The sequence below is a fragment of the Pristiophorus japonicus genome, chromosome 17 (assembly GCF_044704955.1).
Source record: "Pristiophorus japonicus isolate sPriJap1 chromosome 17, sPriJap1.hap1, whole genome shotgun sequence".
NCBI lineage: Eukaryota > Metazoa > Chordata > Chondrichthyes > Pristiophoridae > Pristiophorus > Pristiophorus japonicus.
The window spans coordinates 16,566,189-16,593,388 of NC_091993.1; the positions used below are offsets into that span (position 1 = coordinate 16,566,189).

The following is a 27,200-nucleotide window of genomic DNA, read 5'->3' on the forward strand; positions in this document are numbered from 1 at the left end:
CGATGTGCACCTTAAACTCACCGTTACTTTCCCAACAAATTCTGGGTCAATGTATGATTTCAATGCCATCTGGAAACTGTCTTTTTCGAAAGCACTTACTGAGCTATTACAGATCTCAGAATTGTGGAGGCTTTGCTGGCATCTAGCTCTCAATACACCAGCCAGCTGACAAAAGCACTTTTCCTGTACTTCATGTTCTAGTAAAAGCTGTAGGATGTTTCAGTCCAATGAGGACGTACACTGCTGAAATTAAGCTTGAGAAACAGAATGACAGCTAAAACAATATTCACCTTCATTTTAGACCAGGGAACAAGGAAAGAGCTTACAGTAAGCATTAACTCAAAATTTCCACTCTTTGTTTGACAACCAATTGAAAAAGACACATGACTAATAAAAACCAGGCCAAAAAAAAGGATCTGTTAAGTATGGAAGAACTCCACAAGACTGTACTGTGAGCTAAAACTGATGTGACCTTAGTCTCAAATACAACTCGAGTGCCTAAAGCAGCATGGAAGACAACCTTTTATACTCCCTTGCACAAGGTGTGCAGGTGACCCTTGGGCTTCCAACAGTTGCGCCCTCTGGTGGCAAGTCTTACACAGTTACAACGTTTATATACATAACATCACTCCCCCCCCCAAAGTCTTTGATACAAATTATTTACAAGTTGAGACAATCCGGGGGCCTACGCTCCCTGGTGATCGTCTGAGTTCAAATTCTGCCATTGGGGAGTTGGTCAGACCATTGCTGCACTGCTGGTCTGACAGGACTGTTGGGAATGGTGAGTTCATCCTCTTGATTGACAGCGAGGGCGATTGCTAGTTGGGTATGTGTTGGTGGGTCGATGGTGGTGATGTCCTTGTCAGGTTGTTCCTGGTCATCAGTGAACCGCAGTTTGGTCAGATCCAAATGCTTTCTGCACGTTTGTCCATTCAATAGTTTGACTACAAACACTCTATTTCCCTCCTTATCCAAGACAGTGCCAGCGACCCATTTAGGACCATGACCGTAATTAAGGACAAACACAGGGTCGTTATCAATGTCATGCGATACAGCTGTGCGATCGCGGTACATGTTTTGCCGGTGATGCCGGGTTTCCACATGATCATTTAGATCCGGGTGGACTAGGGAGAGCCTGGTTTTGAGTGCTCTCTTCATTAACAATTCTGCAGGGGGACGCCCAGTGAGCGAGTGGGGTCACATCCAGTAGCTAAGCAGAACCCGAGATAAGCGGGTCTGCAAGGAGCTTTCCGTCACACGTTTCAAGCACTGCTTGATACCTTGGGCTGCCCGTTCCGCTTGACCGTTGCATGCGGGCTTAAACGGGACAGACCTGACATGCTTGATGCCACTGTGGGTCATAAACTCATTGAATTCCGAGCTGGTGAAACACGATCCACTGTCACTGACAAGGACGTCGGGCAAGTCATGGGTGGCGAACATAGCCTGGAGGCTTTCAATGGTGGCAGTGGATGTACTGGATGACATGATTACGCATTCAATCCATTTAGAGTAAGCGTCCATTACAACTAAAAACATCTTTCCGAGAAAGGGGCCAGCAAAATGAACGTGGATCCTGGACCACGGTTTGGAGCCTCCCTTGGTGCATTGCTCAATTGTGAGCACGTGTTGCACTGGTTTACGCATGACTCTAAGTCCGAGTCAATGCCGAGCCACCAAACATGCGACCTGGCTATAGCCTTCATCATGACTATGCCTGGATGGGTAATGTGTGGGTCGCGTATAAATGTTTCCCTGCCCTTTTTTGGCAAAACCATGCAATTACCCCATAATAGACAATCCGACTGGATGGACATTTTATCTTTGCGTTGGTGAAACGGCTTAATTTCACCTTGCATTTCCCCGGGAACGGCCGACCAGCTCTCATTGAGGACACAACTTTTTACAAGTGATAGGCCTGGCGAGTCCAGGTCCTGATCTGGCGAGCTGTGATGGGTGATTCCTCGCTCTCAAAAGCATTCATGACCAGGAGCAAATCTGCGGGCTGCGCCATTTCCACCCCGGTAGTGGGCAATGGTAGCCGACTGAGGGCATCAGCACAGTTCTTCGTGCCTGGTCTGTGACGGATAACAGTCATAGGCGGACAATGTTAGTGCCCATCTTTGGATGCGGGATGAAGCATTGACGTTTCTGAAAACAGCGAAATGAGCGGTTTGTGGTCGGTTTCAAGCTCAAACTGAAGTCCAAATAGGTATTGGTGCATTTTCTTAACCCCATATAAACATGCTAGCGCCTCCTTCTCGACCAGACTGTAGGCTCTTTCAGCCTTAGACAGACTCCTAGACGCGTATGCAACCGGTTAAAGTTTTCCTGACACATTGGTTTGCTGTAACACACAGCCGATCCTGTAAGATGATGCATCACAAGCTAGCACTAATTGTTTACACAGGTCATACAGTACAAGTAACTTATTAGAACAAAGTAGGTTTCTGGCCTTCTCAAAGTCTGTCTCTTGAGATTTACCCCAAACCCAGTCGTCACCCTTACGTAGCAACATGTGCAACGGTTCCAGCAAACTGCTTCACCCGGATAGAAAGTTACCAAAATAGTTGCGTCGTCCCAGGAACGAACGCAGCACCATCACATTCTGTGGTCTGGGTGCATTCTTGATGGCCTCGGTCTTTGAGTCCGTGGGTCTGATGCCGTCTGCCGCAATCTTTCGCCCCAAAAATTCGACCTCTGGCGCCAGGAAAACACACTTGGAGCGTTTCAGCCTGAGTCCCACTGTGTCTAGTCAACTTAGAATCTCTTCCAGGTTGTGCAGGTGTTCGGTGGTGTCACGACCGGTGATCAGGATGTCTTCTTGAAACACAACGGTGCGCGGAACCGAATTCAGCAGACTCATGTTCCTCTGGAAAATGGCAGCAGCCGAGCGAATCCCAAAAGGGCACCTGTGGTATATAAATAGTCCTTTGAGAGTGTTGATGCAGGTCAATCTTTTCGAAGATTCAGTGTCATGTAGGCGGAGGTTAGGTCCAACTTGGTGAATGCTAATGTTGCGAACAGGTCATCTGCCTTGGGTAGCGGGTACTGGTCTTGTAACGAGACTCGGTTGATTGTTACCTTGCAGTCTCCGCAGATTCTGACCGTGCCATCGCTTTTCCACACCGGAACAATCTGAGTGGCCCACTCGTTGAACTCGATTGGCGTTATGATTCCCTCTCTGTCCAGTTCGATCTCGACTTTCTCCCTCATCATATATGGAACCGCTCAAGCTTTGTGATGAACGGGCCTTGCATCGGGACTAGATGAATCTGCATCTTGGCGCCTGTGAAGTTGCCGATGCATAGTTCAAATAGCGATGAAAACTTGCTCAACAGTTGGGCACACGAGGCATCCACTGAAGATAGTGCTTTGATGTCATCCCCGTTCCATCGAATCTTTCCCAGCCAGCTTCTGCCGAATAGCATTGGGCCATCGCCTGGTACAATCCACAGTGATAAATCATGCACAGCTCCATCGTACGATACCTTAACTGCCACACTGCCAATGACTGGTATGAGCTCTTTGGTGTAGGTGCACAGTTTTGTCTGAATCGGGCTCAGTTTGGGCCTTTGTGCCTTGTTGCCCCACAGTTTCTCAAAAGCTTTCTGGCTCATAATTGATTGACTCGCCCCCTGCGTCCAACTCCATTGATACCAGAATACCGTTCAATTTGACTTTCAGCATGATAAGGAGGGTTCTTGGTGGTGAAGGTGTGTACCCCATACACTTCTTTGTCGGGTTGAGTTGCCTCTCGTTTGTACTGCGTGATCCGCGCAGGATCGATCATCCTCTGCCGACTCTGCCACGTGATGAGTCGCAACACTCTTGCACATTCGTTGGAGGTGCCCCATTGTTTCGCAGCCTTTGCACACGTAGTGCTTGAATCGACATTGATGGGCTCAATGATTACCCCTGCAGCGCCAACATGGTGCTAATGGATTTGCATTCAAGCCCGATGGCGGACTCAGTCATCCTAGCTCTTGCAGCTGCAGACGTATAGGCCCTGCCATATACAGTTCTGCCTGTTAGCGATGTTACTTAATGCACAGTACTTGCCGATGAGCTTCGATGCTGGGAAGATCTCTGTCTGGTATTATCGCTCATGGATATGAATGCCTGGGCTATCGTGATTGCCTTGATCAGGTTTAGGGATTCAGCAAACAGCAGCTTGCGAAGAATGATCTCATGGCCGATGCCAAGCACAACAAAGTCCCGCAGCATTTCCCACAAAAATCCAGCAAATTCACAAGTTCCCACAAGACGTCTCAGATCGGCGACATAACTCGCCACGTCCTGGCCCTCGGAGCGGTGGTGCGTGTAGAAGCGATACCTGGCCATTAAGATGCTCGCCTTCAGCTGGAGGTGGTTCCAAACCAGCGTGCACAACTCTGTACATGTCTTCTCCGTTGGTTTCTCCGGTGCCAGCAGATTCTTGATGAGGCCGTATATTGTGGACCCACACACGGTGAGGAGAATTGCCCTGCGCTTGATCGCTTTATCGTCCCCATCCAGCTCGTTGGCCACGAAATACTGGTCGCGATGCTCAACGAAGGCTTCCCAATCATCACCCTCTACAAATCTCTCTAAAATACCAATGGCAGCCATGACCACATGAAAGTTCGTAATCTTTTACTCGTCGCCAATTGTTAAGTATGGAAGAACTCCACAAGACTGAGTACTGTGAGCTAAAACTGATGTGACCTTAGTCTCTTTAATACAACTCAAGAGTGCCTAAGCAGCATGGCAGACAACCATTTATACTCCCTTGCACGAGGTGTACAGGTGACCCTTGGGCCTCCAACAGTTGCGCCCTCTGGTGGCAAGTCTTACACAGTTACAATGTTTACATACATAACAGGAACTACTGATTTATTGCTAGTCCTGAGATTTATGGTGGGCCAAAAATGTCTCTAAAAATCTCTTGGAGGAAGTGGCAATTTAACAGCAAATAGAATCTAGTGCTATTCAAGTGTCTAAGAGTGGAAGACCAGACCCAAGGTAGATGTTATTACAGTCAAAACTTCATGCAATGTGAATTACATTAGAATCCTGCTTTGACTATAACCTCAAATTGATTTGTAATTTCTTAAATACAAGATACTGATTCGCATCAAGTGAAAACTATTCCAAGAGTTTCAAAGAAAACAAAAAGCAAGTAATGAGTATTGTAACTCGGCTAAACAGCACAGTAGTTGATTGATCATAATAAACCCAATACATGCTTTAATGCATCCAGCTGCTCAACTCCCCACTGAACTGTTATTACAATTTCAAGCATATGTATTAAATGAACAAGCTTGGTTTTTGAAATGTAGATTTTTTTTCAGTTTAAAACAAATATTTAAAAAAATGTTATCTGTACCTGGACTTGTCTGAATATTCCTGGGTGATACTCATCTAAATACTTCACATGCCACACTAAAAATGAACCATCTACAGGGTGGATTGTAAACAGCATATCGGCATTCCTGTTCCACTCAGTTTGCAGTGTCTCAATTTTCCGATCTAACAACATGGCGGGAAGTGGAACCCCCGCAGAGGATGGTGTAGATACTTTGGTGCTTCCATCTTGTTCAGTCTCTTCGTTCTCGTACTCTGACCCTTTCTCTGAAGTTTCATCTTGTTCTGTGACAAAATAGAAATAAATCAGCCATGTAATACAGAAAACTGTGTGCAACTTCAAAAGTAGCCAGTACATTATTTAATAAGCATACATCTCCTGTATGTTATTTTGATCTTCAGTGCATTCCACAATCTGCAACACAGATCAGAGGAACTCAAATATGAAGTTGCTCCAAAAAATAGAATATTTCTGTTTAACCAAAGAGAATTTTGCAATGTAATCAAAAATGTTTTCATTCATTACATTTCTTTTTAATCTCATCCAATACGAGTCAGCTAGCATTTGATCTTGCACCCAAGTCACAGAGAACAGACTGCAGGGGAATTTCCCTCTCAATGAAAAAATAGGAGAAAATAGAAACAGAGAAAATAGAGATGCAGTAGGCCATTCGGCCCTTCGAGCCTTCACCACCATTCAATAAGATCAAGGCTGATCATTCACCTCAGTACCCCTTTCCTGCTTTCTCTCCATACCCCTTGATCCCTTTAACTGTCAGTGCCATATGTAACTCCCTCTTGAATATATCTAATGAATTGGCATCAACAACTCTCTGCGGTAGAGAATTCCACAGGTTAACAACTCTGAGTGAAGAAGTTTCTCCTCATCTCAGTCCTAAATGGCTTACCCCTTATCCTTAGACTGTGACCCCTGTTTATGGACTTCCCCAACATCAGGAACATTCTTCCTGCATCTAACCTGTCCAGTCCCGGCAGAATTTTATATGCTTCTAAACTCCAGTGAATACAGGCCTAGTCGATCCAGTCTCTCCTCATATGTCAGTCTGGTGAACCTTCGCTGCACTCCATCAATAGCAAGAATGTCCTTCCTCAGATTTGGAGACCAAAACTGAACACAATATTCCAGGTAAGGCTTCACTTAAATCCCCTAGCTATGAAGGCCAACATGCCATTTGCCTTCTTCACCACCTGCTGTACCTGCATGACAACTTTCAATGACTGATGTACCATGGCACCCAGGTCTCATTGCACCTCCCCTTTTCCCAATCTGCCATCACTCAGATAATATTCTGCCTTCATGTTTTTACCACCAACATGGATAACCTCACATTTATCCACATTATACTGCATCTGCCATGCATTTGCCCACTCACCTAACCTGTCCAAGTCACCCTGCAGCCTCTTAGCATCCTCCTCACAGCTCACACCGCCACCCAGTTTAGTGTTGTCTGCAAACTTGAGATTTTACACTCTCTATTCCTTCATCTAAATCATTGATGTATATTGTAAATAGCTGGGTCCCAGCACTGAGCCCTGCGGCACCCCACTAGTCACTGCCTGCCATTGAGTTTATCCCTACTCTCTGCTTCCTGTCTGCCAACCAGTTCTCTATCCACGTCAATACATTACCCCCAATACCATGTGCTTTAATTTTGCACAAATAGGAGAAAGCTAGGTTTCTTTGTAACTGCACTTTTCAAAACTGCGTTTTCCCATAATTTCATTAGGTCATTAATTACAGGGAAAAACATGTACTCTTGTTTTCACATTCAAACAGGTATTTCAAGCCTAGTTCTTCGCAGACAATGAACATAATACTCTAATACAAAAGCAAAATACTGCAGATGTAGGAAATCTGAAATAAATTAATTATTTCAGAACATAATACTCTGTTCTATTATTAAGCCTCAGTAGTTTTCTGAACTTATAATCTACCTTTCCAATCTATAAATGTCATAAAACAATACAGCATCTCAACTCATTTTAAACCCTCTGATCACTTTTATTTTTTAAAATTAAGCAATTTTATTTTGAAAAACAAATGCCATCCAGCAGGATGGTTCCAGTCGCCACTGAGATTGCTGAGTGTGGGATTAGTGCGTGAGATTAGTGAGTATGGCAAGGGAAGTGAAATGGCTAGGGCTGTTGCCCAGATTGCTATCCAATCAACCACATCTGCTGTTAGTACAAATGCACAAACACTAGGTGAAGACAGGATTGGAATTGGTTGTAATGCCTCTTCCGTCAAGTAGCCTGCCAGCATGTTCAATCAAGGCCCACACATAATTGGCTGCCATTTTGATCAATGTCCCAAAGGTGACCAGTGCCTATAAAACTGTATTTCAGTAAGGAGACAATAAATTTATTGGTGGTTTAGGAGAAAAAAATAAAAATAATAATTTAAAATGCAGTACAGTATTAATGTATAGGTTTAACGTGAAAGGCTCAGAATGTTTTCCTTCATTGTCATCTATTCTCTTCTCTCTCCCCCCACCAACACTCACATTTTAGTTGCTCCTTCCATTGCCACATTACATTACCCAATCAAGAGAATGAACACATGACTGGTTCTCATATATCTATCACATAAAAGGACTGAATAATGCAGGGTAAGAACACTGGGCTTGCACCTCCAGGCCTTGGGCTTGAAAGCAGATGAGATTGACATGTTGAAAGGCTTTAATGATAGCTGTAAGGGATTCCATATTATGCAAGCTTGACCAATCTCAACCCACTGCCAAGCAAACATGAATTGAAAGCATAAAACTGCCTATTATTCTGAACTCTTAGCCTCACTCAGATAGAATGTAACAATAGGTGGTCCAGAAAATGGAAATAATACTGATGCAGCAGGGGACACCTTTCTGAGGTTTAAATAACACATTCTGTGGCAGTGTAGAGCGGACTTTACTGATGATGATCTTTGACTAAACAGCATTTGAAGTTCGGACAATAACTTTAACCATTGTAAGTAAGCAGCATAACAATTTATAGTTTTGGCTTTTAATATCAAATTGCATTAATTGCTTTGAAATAGTTGTTCACCTCATTAAATAACACTGACTGCCTAGTGCTTGCTCCCTCTTTAATTCCCCCTGGGTAAGTGGATGGGCAGATAACCTGAGCAGAATGCATCAGTAAAAAAATCAAATCCTGCAGTAGATTAAATTGTGCTCACCTACATCATAGAACACAAACATTTTACTTGCATGCTCACCAGTGTCGAGTTTCATTTTCAATCCATTCTGACTGGCATTGTCAACTTCATCCTCTATCTGCTGATCTGTGAGCTTTCTCAATTGCTCCATGAATATTTCCATCGATGATGTAAAATGCAGCTCTTTATTGTTCAGCCAGTGAACCACAAAATTTCCACCTCCTTCTTCCATGTTAAAAGCTGTGCCAGCTAGGGCTGGTGGAATATCTGTGCATGACAAAAAAATGATCTTCCTCTCAGGAATATATTCATCTCCAACAGAACAGTATTATGCATCAAATCAAACCAATCCAGTGACACTGTTCTCATTTTCAGACTTTCTCAATGAACATGTTCAAAAAAGATTTACTGTCAGTAAACTCAAGGTAACTTTAATAAAACTCTGTGTATAACCAGCTTTCCTATTTTAACCTCCCATCCATGCCTAGAGCCCAACACACCTGCATTCAAAACATTTCCAACCGAAACTGCTTAGCAAAGGTAGGAGGGACTGATTAAATGGCCCCTTCATAAAGCGTCTCTAGATTAACCTTAAGGCTCATCCCTTGAACGTTTCCTGATTTCTCACAGCTAAGTGGAACACACACAGTACAGTGTACGAGTCCCTTCGCAATATTCTGGTAAAAACTAGAGCCTGGAAAATCTGCAGTAGCTATATCAGGATGATGCCCTCCACTGACCACATCGGAGTTGGCGGGGTCAGGCTGGAGCCTACAAGAGCAGGACTTTGGCTGTTTGGTGGCGTGTGTGTGACATCCCACCCCCACCAAAGCCACAGGGAAGTTCTGGCTCCATCATTTTGGAGGCCCAACTTGAACCCCACCCTTGAACTTCTAGATGGGCCCAACTTTAACCCCTTTCAGCCAGGTATGCCATGTGAAACCACAAGTCTCTCGCAGAATCCCACCAAACATGAGGGAATCCGCTAAATCAACCACAGATTTTTAGGGCTGAATGATAGTCAGTGGAAATTATTCTTCCTAAATTATCACTTTAATATGACTATCAAAAAATAGTAAAAGGTTTAATCTTAGCAAAAGATTTAATGTATTGCTTGAAATATCAAAATAAGGCCTTGTTAGAATATCACATTATTTTGGATGCATGTGGTAAAATAATATGGGAAAGATTTTAACGGGAGTGTGGGATTAGTGCATGGGAAGCCTGAAGCGGATGGCAAACCCAGAAGTTCTGAAGGAAGCAAGTCCCAATCAATTTTAGTTGCCAGGCCTTATTTTAATATTTGAAATTATTCTTCCATGCAAAGCTGGTGGGACTTCTATCAAGGCTGGCAAGTGGGATCAGGAATTGGGGTAGAAGTGGGAATTGGGATGAGAGCCAGCTGCTCCCGAGGACCCAATTTAATAGTTCTCAGCATAACTATATTCTGGGGAGGGGGGGGCATCCCAAACTGATGCCAATGGTAGAAGGGAGAGGAAGGATCAGGGCAGGGGTGGCAAAGGATTCCTTCTGGGGTCAGAAGAAGCATTTCTGTTCCTCCTGGTCGCCAAGGAATCCTACCGAAGAACACCTTGGCTTCTTGTGTCAAATTTGCTGCATCGTGTCAATTCTCTCTGGTGGATTTCACACCGGGCTGGCCTTTCCCCAAATTATCACAAAAATCATGTTGCAGCACCGATTAGGTCATCAGGCTGCGACTTTTAGATTTAAATTAGGCCTCCATCTGCCTACAAATAGAGGCCTCAACCAACTTCAAAGTTGGTGAAGATAAAATAATGCCAGGTGGCAATTTTATGCCCTTGAGCCAGAAAATTGACTCGGATGATTTCAAATCCTCTCACACACTGTTCCTTCCAGACGGAGGGGGATTAAAGATTGACCCCAATGGAATTCTGGCCTCAAGAAAGTTATGGTCGCCTTTCAACTGTTAATTAATTTGTAATAAAATGGATCTGATTATCTTAGTTTGGTAAAAGCAATTACAGTTCCAGTTTTGCTAATCCTAACCTGTATTCGGATTAATGCTTGCCGCAATATGAAAGTGACAGAGTGCATTAGCATAGTGTGAAATTTGTCTGTGGACTTCATGAGATCCAAGTTGGCTTGGCAAAACTTCCATATGGGCAGCCAGAACTGAAGATCTGCGACGACGACTTCTTAGATGTTTCAAATGGTGAATTGTCTGCAAAACACATTAACCCAATTAACCAGTGCACTAATATTTATTCTTGTGGTAGATTAAGAGTATTAATTGTAAAACTTTCTAGCATGGACCAATACAATTTAAAAATATTCACCATTGTCTTCATGGTATTGATGATTGGATCTTCTATTTTTGCACTTTTAACAACTGCTGGCAAACTGGGCTTTGCTCATCAAATATAAATGAGCCACTCACAACATGTAACTCTTGCACCATGAAATCTTATTCAATGGTTTGTCTCAGGAGGTCTTTATAGAACAAAGGCATTTATAATAGTAAAAGTTGGCAGGAAATGCATACAAATGCAACACCCTTATTGTATTGGGCCTGAATTTGCAGTCGGATGCCTCCGACTGGCAAAAAATCTACACGCCTACCTGATGGTCCTGGATCCATGGAGACTCTCGCTCTAGGGCCTCTATGTGTAGGACTGCGTAGAGGCCCATGTATCCCAGGGGTGCAGGCAGTTCGCCAGTGTCCCAGGCATCACGTGGACCGGCCCAACCAATGAAAGAAGCAGGATTCCTATTCCTGCTTATGGGGATTCCGCACATACGGAATCCCCTTAAACATGAATGGGGATCACACAAAAAACACAAAATTAACATAACAAATACAAATAATTACATATTTCAAATTAATTAAAATATAATTAAACATTTAAAACAAAAATTTAATTTTTTGAAAATTAAATTTACATGTTTTAAAAAGTCTAAAAATAACCTCACCTTATTTTACAGGTGTTTTAATGTTTAAATGATTTAAAAGAAAATTATTTTTATATTCATTTAAACTCCTATGTTGGTAAAAGCAGGCCTTACACCTGCTTTTACCAGGCATAAGAATTTCATAGCATTTGCTGGGCAGAAGTTGGACAAATAGTTTAATTGTCCACCCACGGATGTCCATTCCCCCGGGGATGGCTACAATCTGTCGGGAAGATTTTTGACAGATCACAAGTTCCGGGTTTTCGCGCGTGCAAAAGCGTGGAGCTTGCGTGGCCCTTATGGGTGTGTTCGCAACTCATATATAGAATCATTGAATGGTTACAGCCTGGAAGGCGGCCATTCTGACCGTCAAACCCCTCAATAAGTCCCACTCACCCGCCCATTCCACGTAGCCCTGCAATTTTTTATCTTTCAGGTACTTAACCAACTCCCTTTTGAAAGCTGTGATTGAGTTTGCGTCCACCACGCTCTCAGGCCGTGCATTCCAGATCCTAACCACTCGCTGTGTAAAAATGTTTTTTCTTATGTCGACCTTGGTTCTTTTGCTAATCACCGTAAATCTGTGACCTCTGGTTCTCGACTCTTCTGCCAATGGCAACAGTTTCTCTCAATCTACTCTGTCCAAACCCTTCATGATTTTGAACACCTCTATCAAATCTCCTTTCAATCTTCTCTGCTCTAAGGAGAACAACCCCAGCTTCTCCAGTCTATCCATGTAACTGAAGTCCCTCATCCTTGGAATCATTCTATTTCATCTTTTCTGCACCCTCTCCAAGGCCTCCACATCCTTCCAAAAGTGCGGTGCCCAGAATTGGACACAATACTCCAGTTGAGGCCGAACCAGTGCTGTATACAGGTTCATTATAATTTCCGCACTTTTGTACTCTATAGCTCTATTCATGAAGCCCAGGATCCCGTATGCATTTTTATTTTTAAAACTGCTTTCTCAACCTGCGCTGTTAACTTCAAATATTTGTGCACATACACCCCCAAGTTTCTTTGTTCATGTACCCCCTTTAGGTTTGTATCATTTAGTTTATATTTCCTTTCCTCATTCTTTCTACCAAAATGTATCACTTCACATTTTTCTGTTAAATTTTATCTGCCACATGTCCACCCATTTCAACAACTATGTCTTCCTGAAGTCTATCACTATCCTCCTCACTGTTACTTCCAAGTTTTGCTTCATCTGCAAACTTTGAAATTGTGCCCTGTACACCAAGTCCAAGTCATTAATATGTATCAAGAAAAGCAATGGTCCGAGTACCGACCACTGGTGAACAACACTGCATGGTTGAATTTCAAATTCAGTTGGCGGGTGAGACAGTTGGATCGTAAACCAGTGTCCTAAGCTTAAATAAAAGAGACTACAAAGGTATGAAGGCAGAGTTGGCTAAAGTGGACTGGGAAAATAGATTAAAGTATGGGATGGTTGATAAGCAGTGGCAGACATTTAAGGAGCTATTTCATAACTCTCAACAAAAATATATCCCAATGAGAAGGAAAGACTGTAAGAGAAGGGATAACCATCCGTGGCTAACTAAGGAAATAAGGGATGGTATCAAATTGAAAAAAAGGGCATATAATGTGGCCAAGACTAGTGGGAGGGCAGAGGATTGGGAAACTTTTAAAAGCCAGCAAAGAACGACTAAAAAAATGATAAAGGGCTCAATTTTCCCCAGTGATTTGCACCGTTTTTTTGGAGCTGGCTGCTTTTTTGGCCTAAGTTGAAAAACCACAGTTTCCCCAATCAATTTGCACCAGTGTAACTCAGTTAGTTACGATTTTTTTAGGTCAGTTTTTTTTCAGCCAAAGGGGGTTTAACCAGCCACCCGCGCCAATTCTGGCCATTTAGGGAAGTTTGGCCAGCTGAGAGTTACTCCATTTCTGCTTAGGCCAGCGTATGTGGCCTCTCCAGAAAAACCTTGCGGAGAGTTAAGGAAATCGGCGCAGCAGATGCCCGGACACACAATTTCAAAGTTTGCAGATGAAACAAAACTTGGAAGTAACAGTGAGGAGGATAGTGATAGACTTCAGGAAGACATAGTTGTTGAAAAATACATAGCAACAACTTACCTCCAACCCCGCCCGAAGGCTGTCCGGACCCATTCTCGGTCCCCGGTTCATTCAACACAAACACACACACACACACACACACACACACACACACACGAGAGGCTATCCAGTCCCATTCTCGGTCCCCGGTTCACTCACACATGCAAGAGAGGCTGTCCGGTCCCATTCTCGGTCCCTGGTTGACTCACACACACAAGAGAGGCTGTCTGGAGAGGGAGACAGAGAGACAGAGAGAGACAGAGAGAGACAGAGAGAGACTATTCGAGGACCGAACTGGGGACCGAGAATGGGACCAAACCGGCAAGCCCTTCAGGCAGAGTTGGAGGTAAGTTGCTGCTATGTGTTTTTCAATTCTTTAAATGTGTTGGGAGCTGGCTGTATGCTTCACTTTGCAGCCTCAGCTTGCATTGTGTCCCTGGTTACCATGGCAGCCCGATCCTTTTGGCGCAGATCAAGGCTCCACCCCCAAAACTAAAGGAAGAAATCTGTACTTAGGCCCCCAAAAAATCAGGCATAACTCTTCAAGTACGCCAAAAAAATGCTTCGGGGAAAATTGAGCCCAGAGAGGGGGAAAATAGAAGAAAGTAAACTAGCACGGAATATAAAAACGGATAGTAAGCATTTCTACATAAAAAAGAAAAGAGTGGCTAAAGTAAATGTTGGTCCCTAGAGGATGAGACTGGGGAATTAATAATGGAGAAAGGCAAATGGCATTGACGTTGAACAAATATTTTGTATCGGTCTTCATGGTCGAAGACAATAAAAACATCCCAATAGTGGATAATCAAGGGGCTATAGGGAGGGAGGAACCGAATACAATCACTAAAGACGTAGTTCTCAGTAAAATAATGGGACTAAAGCCAACAAGTCCATAGAACCAGATGGCTTACATCCCAGGGTCTTAAAAGAAGTGGCTGCAGAGATAGTGGATGCATTGGTTGTAATCTACCAAAATTCCCTGGATTCTGGGGCAATCCCAACGGATTGGAAAACCGCAAATGTAACGTCCCTATTTAAAAAAGGAGGCAGACAAAAAGCAGGGAACTATAGACCAGTTAGCCTAACATCTGTCGTTGGCAAAATTCTGGAGACTATTATTAAGGAAGCAGTAGCAGGACATTTGGAAAAGCATAATTCAATCAAGCAAAGTTAGCATGGTTTTATGAAAGGGAAATCATGTTTGACAAATTTGCTGGAGTTCTTTGAGGATGTAACGAGCAGGGTGGATAAGGGGGAACCAGTGGATGTGGTGTATTTGGATTTCCAGAAGGCATTCGATAAGGTGCCACATAAAAGGTTACTGCACAAGATAAAAGTTCACGGGATTGAGGTAATATATTAGCATGGATAGAGGATTGGCTAACTTACAGAAAACAGTGTCGGGATAAATGGGTCATTTTCCGGTTGGCAAACAGTAACTAGTGGGGTGCTGCAGGGAGCAGCGCTGGGGCCTCAACTATTTATAATCTATATTAATGACTTGGATGAAGGCACAGAGTGTAATATAGCCAAGTTTGCTGATGATACAAAGATGGTGGCAAAGGAAATTGTGAGGACACAAAAAATCTGCGAAAGGGATATAGAAAGGCTAAGTGAGTAGGCAAAAATTTGGCAGATGGAGTGTAATGTGGGAAAATGTGAGGTTATCCACTTTGGCAGAAAAAGAGAGTAAGTTATAATTTAAATGGAGAAAAATTGCAAAGAGCTGCAGTACAAAAGGGACCTGGGGGTCCTCGTGCATGAAACACAAAAAGTTAATAAGCAGGTACAGCAAGTAATCAGGAAGGCAAATGAAATGTTGGCCTTTATTGCAAGGGGGATAGAGTATAAAATCAACGAAGTCCTGCTACAATTGTACAGGGTATTGGTGAGGTCAGACCTGGAGTATGGCGTATAGTTTTGTTCTCCGTATTTAAGGAAGGATATGCTTGCATTGGAGGTTGTTCAGAGAAGGTCCACTAGGTTGATTCTGGAGATGAGGGGGTTGACTTATGAAGATAGGTTGAGTAAATGGGCCTATACTCATTGGAGTTCACAAGAATGAGAGGTGATCTTATCAAAACATATGATAACGAGGGGGCTCGACAAGGTGGATGCAGAGAAGATATTTTCACTCGTAGGGGAAATTATAACTAGGGGCATAGTTTCAGAATAAGGGACCACCCATTTAAAACTATGAGGAGCAATTTCTTCTCTGAGGGTTGTGAATCTATTGAATTCCCTGTCCCAGCGAGCTGTGGGGACTGGGTCATTGAATATATTTAAGGTGGAGATAGACAGATTTTTGAGCGATAAGGGAATAAAGGGTTATGGGGAGCAGGCAGGGAAGTGGAGCCCAGTCCATGACCAGATCAGCCATGATCTTATTAAACATAGAAAACATAGAAAATAGGTGCAGGAGTAGGCCATTCGGCCCTTTGAGCCTGCACCACCATTCAATAAGATCATGGCTGATCTTTCCCTCAGTACCCCTTTCCTGTTTTCTCTCCATACCCCTTGATCCCCTTACCCGCATCTAACCTGTCCCGTCCCATCAGAATCTTATATGTTTCTATGAGATCCCCTCTCAGCCTTACAAACTCCAATGTATAAAGGCCCAGCTGATCCAGTCTCTGCTCATATGTCAGTCCAGCCATACCGGGAATCAGTCTGGTGAACCTTCGCTGCACTCCCTCAATAGCAAGAACGTCCTTCCTCAGATTAGGAGACCAAAACTAACACAATATTCCAGGTGAGGCCTCACCAAGGCCTTGTACAATTGCAGTAAGACCTCCCTGCTCCTATACTCAAATCCCCTAGCTATGAAGGCCAGCATACCATTTGCCTTCTTCACCACCTGCTGTACCTGTATGCCAACTTTCAATGACTGATGAACCATGACACACAGGTCTCGTTGCACCTCCCCTTTTCCTAATCTGCTGCCATTCAGATAATATTCTGTCTTCGTGTTTTTGCCCCCAAAGTGGATAACCTCACATTTATCCACATTATACTGCATCTGCCATGCATTTGCCCAGTCACCTAATCTGTCCAAGTCACCCTGCAGCCTCTTAGCGTCCCCCTTACAGCTCACACCGCCACCCAGTTTAGTGTCATCTGCAAACTTGGAGATATTACACTCAATTCCTTCATCTAAATCATTAATGTATATTGTAAAGAGCTGGGGTCCCAGCACTGAGCCCTGAGGCACCCCACTCGTCACTGCCTGCCATTCTGAAAAGGACCCGTTTATTCTGACTCTCTGCTTCCTGTCTGCCAACCAGTTCTCTATCCACGTCAGTATATTATCCCCAATACCACGTGCTTTGATTTTGCACACCAATTTCTTGTGTGGGACCTTGTCAAAAGCCTTTTGAAAGTCCAAATACACCACATCCACTGGTTCTCCCTTGTCCACTCTACTAGTTACATCCTCAAAAAATTCCAGAAGATTTCTCAAGCATGATTTCCCCTTCATAAATCCATGCTGACTTGGACCAATCTTGTCACTGCTTTCCAAATGCGCTGCTATTTCATCCTTAATAATTGATTCCAACATTTTCCCCACTACTGATGTCAGGCTAAATTGATCTATGATTACTCGCTTTCTCTCTCCCTCCCTTTTTAAAAAGTGGTGCTACATTAGCTACCCTCCAGTCCATAGGAACTGATCCAGAGTCGATAGATGGCGGAGCAGGCTCGAGGGGCCAGGTGGCCTACTCCTGCTCCTATATCTTATGTTATGTTGTCTTCTTATACCTTCATCCAGTCCGAAAAACAACCGTTCACCACTACTCTCTGTTTCATGTCACTTAACCAATGTCATATCCATGCTGCCACTGTCCTTTTTATTCCATGGACTTCAACTTTGCTGGCAAGTCTATTGGCCTCAATTTTTTTTGGCGTCCGCTGATTTATTTTGAGCAGTGTTGATTTTGCAATGTTCCTCAAAGTTTGCACGCTGGCGGCAACTGTCAGCGGCAGATTTTTTGCCGTAGGTCTGGATGAAAACTGATTTCCATGCCGTTTTTGGCCATTTTAGCGATTTTCCCCAACACCGATTTTTTTTTTTTTTTAAAAAGATCGCGCAGAGTGGCCTTAAGTACCAATCAGAAAACCCCTACATTAAGTTAAGAAAATCGGAGCTCAGGTCTGTATCGGAGCTGGTTCTTTGCAGTTTAGTCTTGTTCATAAAGATAGTTTTTAATGATCAAGCACGTTGCTTTTCTCATGTCTTTACATTAAAGATTACTTGTTTTGATGTTGGCCCCCCGGTCCCGCTGCAACCCTGGGCCAAATGGACCCTCCCTTCTCCTGGTCCCACTGCAAGGTGCTCAGCGCCCTCCCGGATGCACTTCCTCCACTTAGGGTGGTCTTTGGTCAGGGACTCCCAGGTGTTGGTGGGGATGTTGCACTTTATCAGGGAGGCTTTGAGGGTGTCCTTGAAACGCTTCCTCTGCCCACCTTGGGCTCGCTTGCTGTGTAGGAGTTCCGAGGAATTTCTCTCTTTCAGCCACAGGGAAAGTAGTCACTAGAATCCTCCTGAACCATCTTCTCCCTGTGGCTGACGAGCTCCTCCCGGAGTCTCAGTGCGGATTTCGTCGACTACGGGGTACAACGGACATGACTTTTACGGCGCGACAGCTGCAAGAAAAATGCAGGGAACAGCACCAACCCTTGAACATGGCCTTCTTTGACCTTACAAAAGGCCTTTGACACTGTCAACCGCGGGGGATTATGGAGCGTCCTCCTCCATTTCAGCTGGCCCCAAAAGTTTGTCACCATCCTCCGCCTGCTCCATGTTGACATGCAAGCCGTGATCCTGACCAACGGATCCATCACAGATCCAATCCACGTCCAGACCGGGGTCAAGCAGGCTGCGGCTTCGCGCCAACCCTCTTCTCGATCTTCCTCGCTGCAATGCTCCACTTCACACTCAACAAGCTCTCCGCTGGAGTGGAACTAAACTACAGAACCAATGGGAACCTGTTCAATCTTCGTCATCTCCAGGCCAGATCCAAGACCGTCTCAACCTCTGTCGTCGAACTACAGTATGTGGACGACGCTTGCATGTGTGTACATTCAGAGACTGAACTCCAAGCCATAGTCAACATCTTCACTGAGGCATACGAAAGCATGGGTCCTTACACGAAACATCCATAAGATAAAGGTCCTCCACCAACCTGACCCCGCCACACAGCACTGTCCCCCAGTCATCAAGATTCATGGAGCGGCCCTGGACAACGTGGACCGCTTTCCATACCTTGGGAGCCTATTATCAACAAGGGCAGACATAGACGACAAGATTCAACACCGCCTCCGGTGCGCCAGCGCAGTCTTTGGCCGCCTGAGGAAAAGAGTGTTCAAAGATCAGGGCCTCAAATCTGCCATCAACCTCATGGTCTACAGGGCTGTAGTGATACCCGCCTTCCTGTATGGCTGAGAGACGTGGACCATATACAGCAGACACCTCAAATCACTGGAGAAATACCAACGGTGTCTCTGCAAGATCCTGAAAATCCCCTGGAGGACAGAAGCACCAATTGTCGGTTCATGTCTCCATTGACAAGCTTTTCCGAACTGCCTCGTTTATTTAATTGTAAGGCGTTTAGCAGTTGGGTTCTCTACACAATCAGTGAAGATCACTCCACAAGCTTTTTTCTAGCTGTACCTGTGGATCCTTCCCTTTTGCCCAAGGCATTCTTTTAGTCTGCCTTTGTTCCTTACATTTAGCTTACTTGACATCTTTTCCCGTTATTCTCCTCTTAAAGCTATGCACCCACTAATTTCTTACCCCAACATAAATGAATTATGCTGATTCACTCAACTATAGCCAACTATGAAAGCTGCCAATCAGGAAAAGAAACATTATACAGGGCAAGAATTTCAGGTTTTAGCGATTTCGTCTGTTTTTGGGCGATAATCGCGGAGAAATGTTTTTCTTTTACCGTTGGGGTACCGTTACCGCCAGAGCTCGTGAAATTCGTCAAACGGTGAAGATCATTAGCGATAGCAATAAATCCGGGGTTGCACAACTGAATGTGTGCCGAGCTGAAATTTGCAACATAAAAAAAAAAAATCGGACCTTCTGCACATGCACAAATTTTTAATTTAACAAAAATTGCCATTTTTTTCTTCTGGTCAGCTGTCAGGGAGCGCCCGCACATGAGCAGTACACCCAGGGCTGAATCAGCCATTTTTAGATTGCATTCACGAGGGAAGGAGATGGGAGGAGGCAGCGAGCCAGAATGTTCAGCTGTGAGGCAAACGAGGCCCTTGTAACTGCTGTGGAAAAGAGATGGGCAGAATTAAACAGGAGGTGTGCAACTAGACCCCTCCCAGCGGTTTTACATCACATTTGGACCAACATAGCTGAGGAGGTCTCTTATATGGATGACATCTGAAGGACCCGCACCCAGTGCCACTAGAGGTTCAATGACCATTACAGAGTCGTTGGAGTAAGTACTATTTTTATTGATGCACTCCTTCATTACTTAAATTATCATTCTGATACATGTTGGTATAGGTAGGCTTAATGTTGCATCTTATTTGCCATGAATAATCTTTACACATTATTAAGGTTGCTTTCTGAAATCTTAAAAGGTGTTTCTGCACTTCGATGTCTTCCTCATGAACCACATGCAACTTCCAGGACCATTAAACAGAGTATTAAATGCACACAGTATGGTATAAGTGCTTTGATGGCTATCCGTGTGTGCCACAAGAGCAGATGGGCACTCTGGTAACCATTGCCATTGACATCTTTGCAGGAAAAGATGTCCCACAACCGCTGGGAGCAGCGGCGGTCCACCCAGAAGCATGCCTCTGACAGACCTCGAGGAAAGAGTGACTGGTCTGATCGGTGTCTCAGGGAGGGCAACTGTCCGTGGGGGTGCTGACCCCCCCATTCGATAGCGAGGGCAAGTCCTGCATATTCCCCGGGCTGGGATGGGGCAATGTGATGTAGTGTCTGTGGACTAGGGTTGGGGCAATATGATGTAGTGTCTCTGGACAAGGTGATGCAATGTCTCTGGACTACATGTAATGGAGTAGCAGCAGTCCTTCAAATAAGTCTGTGCTATGTGACCTTACTCATGTCACCCTGCCCCTTCCCCTGCTGCTAACCACTCGTCTGTTGTTTTCTATTTCCAGATAAGGAGTCACATGTGCCAAATTCGCCAATGGAAACCTCCACCTCAGGACGTCATGTGGGGGGGGGGGGGGGGATTTGAAGGCCTGATCTTCAAAGACTCTTTTCCTCAGTCGGGCGAAGACTGTACTGGACCACTGGAGGCGGTGTTGAATCTCATCGTCAATGTCTGCTTTTGTTGATAGAGTCTCCCGACGTATGGGAAGTGGACCCCCCAGTTCACCATAACCATTGCTGTGTAGTGTCTCATTTGCAGAATATGAGGGGGAATAGTCAACATGGTGGGATAGAATGGCCAGGCAACAGTCAAACATATAGTTCACTCTTCAAGCAAAGCATTGAATTATGAGCTGCTGACATAAGGCTTTTGCAGTGGCGAAAACTCCACTCAGCCTCCCGTGGTGGTGACATGGGTTCCTCGCCAGGCTCCTCGTCATCTTCCCCTCATCTGAGGTGGTTTTGCAGTCCCCCATGGCAAATCCTGTTCCCTCATTATGGCTAAGTTATGTAGCATGCAGCACACCACAATGAACTGAGACCTGCTGAGGGGTGTATTGCAGGCAGCCTCCAGTGGTCTAGGCACCGAAGGCGCTGCTTGTGCACTCCAATTGTCTGTTCAACGATGTTGCCTGTGGCTATATGGCTCTCATTATAGCGATGCTCGGCTTCTGTCTGAGGGTTTTGGAGGGGGCTCATGAGCCAGGTGGCGAGGCCGTAACCTTTGTCCCCGGCATCCAGCTCTGGCCTTGTGGTTGACGCTCGAACAGGCATGAGATACTGCTCTCATGCAAGATGAAAGCATCATTGATGCTCCCTGGATATTGGGCATTGACTGCCATGATGCGTTAAGTATGATCACAGACAATTTGTACGTTCATGGCGTGGAATCCCTTTCAGTTTCGGTAAACCTCTGGATTGAATAAAGGTGCTCGCAGGGCGATGTACGTACAGTCAATGGCACCCTGAACCTTGGGGAAGCCAACAATTCGTCCAAAACCTATAGCCCTCTCATTCTGGGCCTCTTTGGTCATTAAGAAGTTTATGAAGTCCATCCCATGTGCGTACAGTGCAGTAATCACCTGGCGAATGCAGCAATGTGTAGCCTACTGCAAGATGGAGCATATGTCCCTACTGATGCCTGAAAGGAGTTGGAGGCATAGAAGGCAAGTGCTGCAGTCACCTTCACCTCAACAGGCAGTGCAGTCCTGTTGCCGCTGGTAGGCCTGCCTTTATGAGCTGGCAAACCTGTGACCACCTCTTTTCGGAAGCGCAGCCTTCTAATGCACTGTGCCTGCGAGAGCTGCAGGTATGAGCGCTGTTGGCTGTAAACTCGTGGGAGGTAAGGCCTCCTCCCCATATGTCAGTGACCTCTTCGATTATGCTCAAAATGCTCATCAATAAGCCTTCTTCCAGCTCGACACTGCATAGAAAAAACAACCAGGAATAATGGCCAACATGGTATAGCCCCCTTTTTAAAAAAAATCTCCTTAAATATTCTTTAAAACGAACTATAAACTCACATAAAACTTCAGTGTGTAAAACACAGCTTTCTTCTCCAAATCCTTTTATGTACTGAACTTCTGCTCAGTTTTCAAGGTGGCACCGTTAGCACCGGGTGTGCCCTGGGCTCGACTGATTTTTTCTGACTGGTTTCCGGGCAGATGGTAAATCAGGCGATATTGTTGAATTTTCCGCCCAGGGCGATAGCGCAGCGTTACATGCCGATCGATGTCATCCAAACGCTGAAAACATCGGGCGGGCGCTAAGTATTAGCGCCGCCACAAAATCACTGCCAAAATTTTTTACCCGGGCGCAAAATGTTATGAGACATATTTCGCGACAAAAAGAGTCGTTTTTGCGCCCCGCCCAGGCAGGAAACCAGCCACAAACCTCGCGAAAATCTAGCCCTATGAAACCAAAGTCTCCCACAATAGACCAGAGTCACTCTGTGCACATCATACTGGTGGAGTAAATTCCAAGAATGCAGCAGTGTCATTGTGCACATCACTCTGATTGATTGGATCTCCCAAAATCCAGATTAAGCTATTAAATTTGCTGAGTCTTAAAAACAGTGCAGGAACAAGAGCAGCAAGACTGGAAAACAGGAAGCTGCAATAGTTCTGATGCTTTGAAGTCATATCTATTATTCAATTGAACAAAAATATCTCCTGGACCCTGCCTTCAAATTGCAAATCAGAACCAGAAACAAAGTGATTCTCACAAAACAGTTCGTACTCAGCAAATTTAATTGCTTAATCTGGATTCTGGGAGATCCAATCAATCAGAGTGATGTGCACAGTTCACCACATCCCCAGCACTTAAAACAGGCACGTCCTTACTTCTCTCAATGTCCAATGCTTTTAATTTGAAGACTCCACCACACTCCCCAGCACCATCCCTATTGTACAAAAGCAAAATATTGCGGATGCTGCCAATCTGAAATAAAACCAGAAAATGCTGGAAATACTCAGCAGGTCAGGCAGCATCTATGGAGAAACAGAGTTAATGTTTCTCTCGCTACAGATGCTGCCTGACCGGCTGAGTATTTCCAGCATTTTCTGTTTTTATACGATCCCTATTGTGATCCTCTCAGACCGAGAATGCGACGAAATGAAACATCACAGCAGCACTCCGGACCAGAGAGAGACTACCTGTGAGCAATGCCATAGGAGCTCAGGGTGTACTGTGACAAAGTAGGGTTGATAAGTTGCAGCTCATTACTTAGGTTAGATGTCCATTTTTAAATGAGATGCTATGATTTCATCTCTTTATCTGTGATGCGCTCATAATAAAGGATGAAACTGAGTACTGTGTACAATGAGCAAGTGTGACCTTAGTTCCTTTAATAAGACTCCAAAGTGCAAGTACCTCGTGGGTGGCCTGCTTATGTACTGTGCTCTCAAGGGATGCTGGGATCCCTTGGGACTCCAACAGGTGGGCCCTCTGGTGGTCAGGTGTCATGCAGGTTACATAGGGTTAAATACACAACATCACTCCCCCTGGAAGTCAACAGTACACTTATTTACAAGGTGAGACGATCTGGGGCTTTACACTCCCTTGTCGATCGTCTCGGTACAAATGCAGGTGTAGGTGGGTTGGTCAGTTCTTCACTGGGCTGTTGGGCAGCCGGCTTTGCCAGGCTGCTGGGGATGATGAGTTCGGCTTCATGGTCAACCATGATGTCAGTTGCCACTTGTGTGTGTGTGTGTGTGTGTGTGTGTGTTGGAGGGTCAAAGTTAGTGGTGTCCTCTTCGGGTTGTTCGTAGCTGTTGGTGAACCGCAATTTGATTTGGTCCAAATGTTTTCTGTACATTTGTCCATTGGCCATTTTGACCTGAAACACACTACTCCCCTCTTTGGCTGTGACCGTGCCAGTGAGCCATTTGGGACCATGTCCATAATTGAGCACAAACACGGGATTCATTGATCTCAATATCGCGTGACAAATTTGTGCGGTCATGGTACACACTTTGTTGATGCCGCTGGCCCTCCACGTGATCACGAAGATCATGGTAGACAAGTGAGAGCCTTGTTTTAAGCGCCCTTTTCATGAGCAGCTCGGCTGGGGGAACCCCGGTGAGTGAGGGGGTCTGGTGCGGTAGCTCAGCAGCACTCGGGACACCGGGTCTGCAGGGAGCCTTCCGACACACGTTTCAAGCTTTGCTTGATGGTCTGAACTGCCCGTTCTGCCTGGCCGTTGGATGCGGGCTTGAACGGGGCAGATGTGACATGTTTGATCCCGTTGCGGGTCACGAATTCCTTGAATTCAGCACTGGTGAAGCACGGCCCATTGTCGCTGACTTGGACATCAGGCAAGCCATGGGTGGCAAACATGGCTCGTAGGCTTTCAATAGTGGCCGTGGACACGCTTAGACATTATTGCACATTCAACCCATTTTGAGTAAGCGTCCACGACAACCAAAAACATTTTTCCTAGAAATGGGCCCGCATTGTCTACGTGGATCCTGGACCATGGTTTGGAGGGCCACGACACAAGAGAGAGCAGTGCCTCTCTGGGTGCACTGCTCAGCTGAGAGCAAGTGTTGCACAGGCGCATGCATGACTCTAAATCTGAGTCGAGCCGGGCCACCACACATGGGATCTGGCTATGGCTTTCGTCATTACGATGCCTGGGTGGGTGCTGTGCAGTTCAGATATGAATGTATCTCTGCCTTTCTTGGGCAAGACCACGCGATTGCCCCACAATAGACAGTCCGCCTGCAGGGACAATTCATCTTTGCGCCTGTGGAACGGCGTAATCGGCTCCTGCATCTCCACTGGGACACCGGACCAGCTCCCATGGAGGACACAGTTTTTTTTAAACCAAGGACAGTAAAGGATCCTGGCTGGTCCAGGTCCTGATCTGGCAGGCCGTAACAGGGGACTTCTCGTTCTCGAATGCCTCCATGACCATGAGCAAGTCCGCTGGCTGTGCCATTTCCACCCCGGTAGTGGGCAATGGCAGCCGACTCAGAGCATCTGCGCAGTTCGCTGTGCCCGGTCTGTGGCGGATTACATAGTTGTAGGTCGACAGCATGAGCGCCCATCTTTGGATGCGGGCAGAGGCATTGGTATTAATCCCTTTGCTCTCAGAGAACAGCGACATGAGCAGCTTGTGGTCAGTTTCAAGCTCAAAATTGAAGCCAAATAAGTACTGGTACATTTTTTACACCCCGTAGACGCACGCCAGAGCCTCTTTTTCAATCATGCTGTAGGCCCTTTCGGCCTTGAACAAACTTCTGGATGCATAAGCGACCGGTTGCAAAATCCCCGATTCATTAGTCTGTTGTAACACACACCCGAACCCGTATGACGACGCATCGCAAACTAGCACTAATCGTTTACAAGGGTTATACAGGACAAGCAGTTTGTTTGAACACAACAGATTTCTGGATTTCTTAAAGGCAGCCTCTTGTGAATTCCCCCCATACCCAGTCATCTCCCTTGCGCAGTAGCGCATGTAGGGGTTCTAGCAGGGTGCTTAACCCAGATAGGAAATTACAGAAATAGTTATGGAGTCCTAGGAAGGACCGCAGCTCCATCACGTTCTGTGGTCGCGGTGCGTTCTTGATGGCTTCTGTCTTGGCGTCGGTGGGTCTGATGCCGTCTGCTGCGATTCTTCTTCCCAAGAACTCGATGTCCTGTGCCAGGAAAACACACTTCAAGCGTTTCAACCTGAGTCCCACGCGATCCAACCGACTAAGAACCTCTTCCAGATTCTTCAAGTCCTCCATGGTGTTCCAACCTGTAACCAATATGTCGTCCTGGAAAACCACTGTGCAAGGAACTGTCTTTAGCAGGCTCTCCATGTTCCGCTGGAAGGTAGCCGCGGCCGACCGAATCCCGAACGGGCACGGTTGTAGATAAACAGATCTTTGTACGTGTTGATGCAGGTGAGGCCTTTCGAAGACTCCTCCAGCTCCTGCGTCATGTCGGCCGAGGTCAGGTCCAGCTTGGTGAACGTCTTCCCTCCAGCCAGGGTCGCAAATAAATCGGCTGCCTTGGGTAGCGGCTACTGGTCCTGCAGTGAAAAACGGTTAATCGTTACTTTATCGTCCCTACAAATTCTAACCGTGCCGTCCTCCTTAAGTACCTGGACAATCGGACTGGTCCAGTCGTTGAATTCCACTGGCGCGACGATGCCTTCACGTTGTAGTCTGTCCAGCTCAATTTCCACTTTTTCACGCATCATGTACAGTACCACCCGTGCCTTGTGGTGGATGGGTCGCGTATCGGGACCCAAACAGATCTGCACTTTCGCCCCTGAGAAGCTTCCAATGCCTGGCTCGAACAACGATGGGAACTTGCTCAGAACCTGGAGTACATGAGGAGTCGTCGACAGACGAAAGCGCTCGGATGTCGTCCCAGTTCCAGCATATTTTTCCCAGCCAGTTTCTGCCAAACAATGTGGGGCCATTCCCGGCACAATCCACAGCGGGAGTTCGTGTACTGCTCCGTCAGAGGAGACTTTGACTTCTGCACTGCCAATTACAGGGATTAATTCCTTGTTGTCAGTCCTTAGTTTGGTGTGAATGGGGCTGAGCTTGGGCCTGTGTGCCTTTTTGTCCCACAGCCTGTTGAAAGCCTTTTCACTCATTATGGACTTGCCCCCATGTCCAGTTCCATAGATACTGGAATACCATTCAATTCAACTTTCAACATTATTGGTGGACATTTCGTAGTGAATGTGTGTACCCTGTACACTTCTGCCTCCTCAGTAGGAGTGTCTCCAATTCAGCCTGATCCACAGTAGATCGATCTTCCTCTACAACGTGGTGGTTTGCAGGGTTTGCAGCTCGTCTGCACATTCGTTGGAGGTGTTCCATTGTTCTGCAACCACTGCACGCATAGTGCTTAAAGCAGCATTGATGGGGCCGATGATCACCTCCGCAGCGCCAACAAGGTGTTAACTGCCTCGCAATAACAATTGATGGCGGACTCTGGGTCAACTGAGGTCGGGCCACAGCAGCCGGCGTGTACGTTCTGCCATGTACATTTCTGCTTGAGACTGACATTACT

General features: G+C 45.6%; 1 protein-coding gene across 4 annotated transcripts in view; it reads right to left on the reverse strand.

The window, feature by feature from the left end:
• Nucleotides 1-27,200, reverse strand: part of dmxl2 (Dmx-like 2) — a 165,612-nt gene that overhangs the window by 98,420 nt on the left and 39,992 nt on the right. For all 4 annotated transcript variants that reach the window (XM_070858428.1, XM_070858431.1, XM_070858429.1 and 1 more), the window contains 3 exons: nucleotides 10,553-10,727; nucleotides 8,585-8,791; nucleotides 5,369-5,631 (listed from right to left, as the gene is read on the reverse strand). In XM_070858428.1, coding sequence (XP_070714529.1) covers nucleotides 5,369-5,631; nucleotides 8,585-8,791; nucleotides 10,553-10,727 — 645 coding nt within the window. The remainder of the gene's footprint in view (nucleotides 1-5,368; nucleotides 5,632-8,584; nucleotides 8,792-10,552; nucleotides 10,728-27,200) is intronic.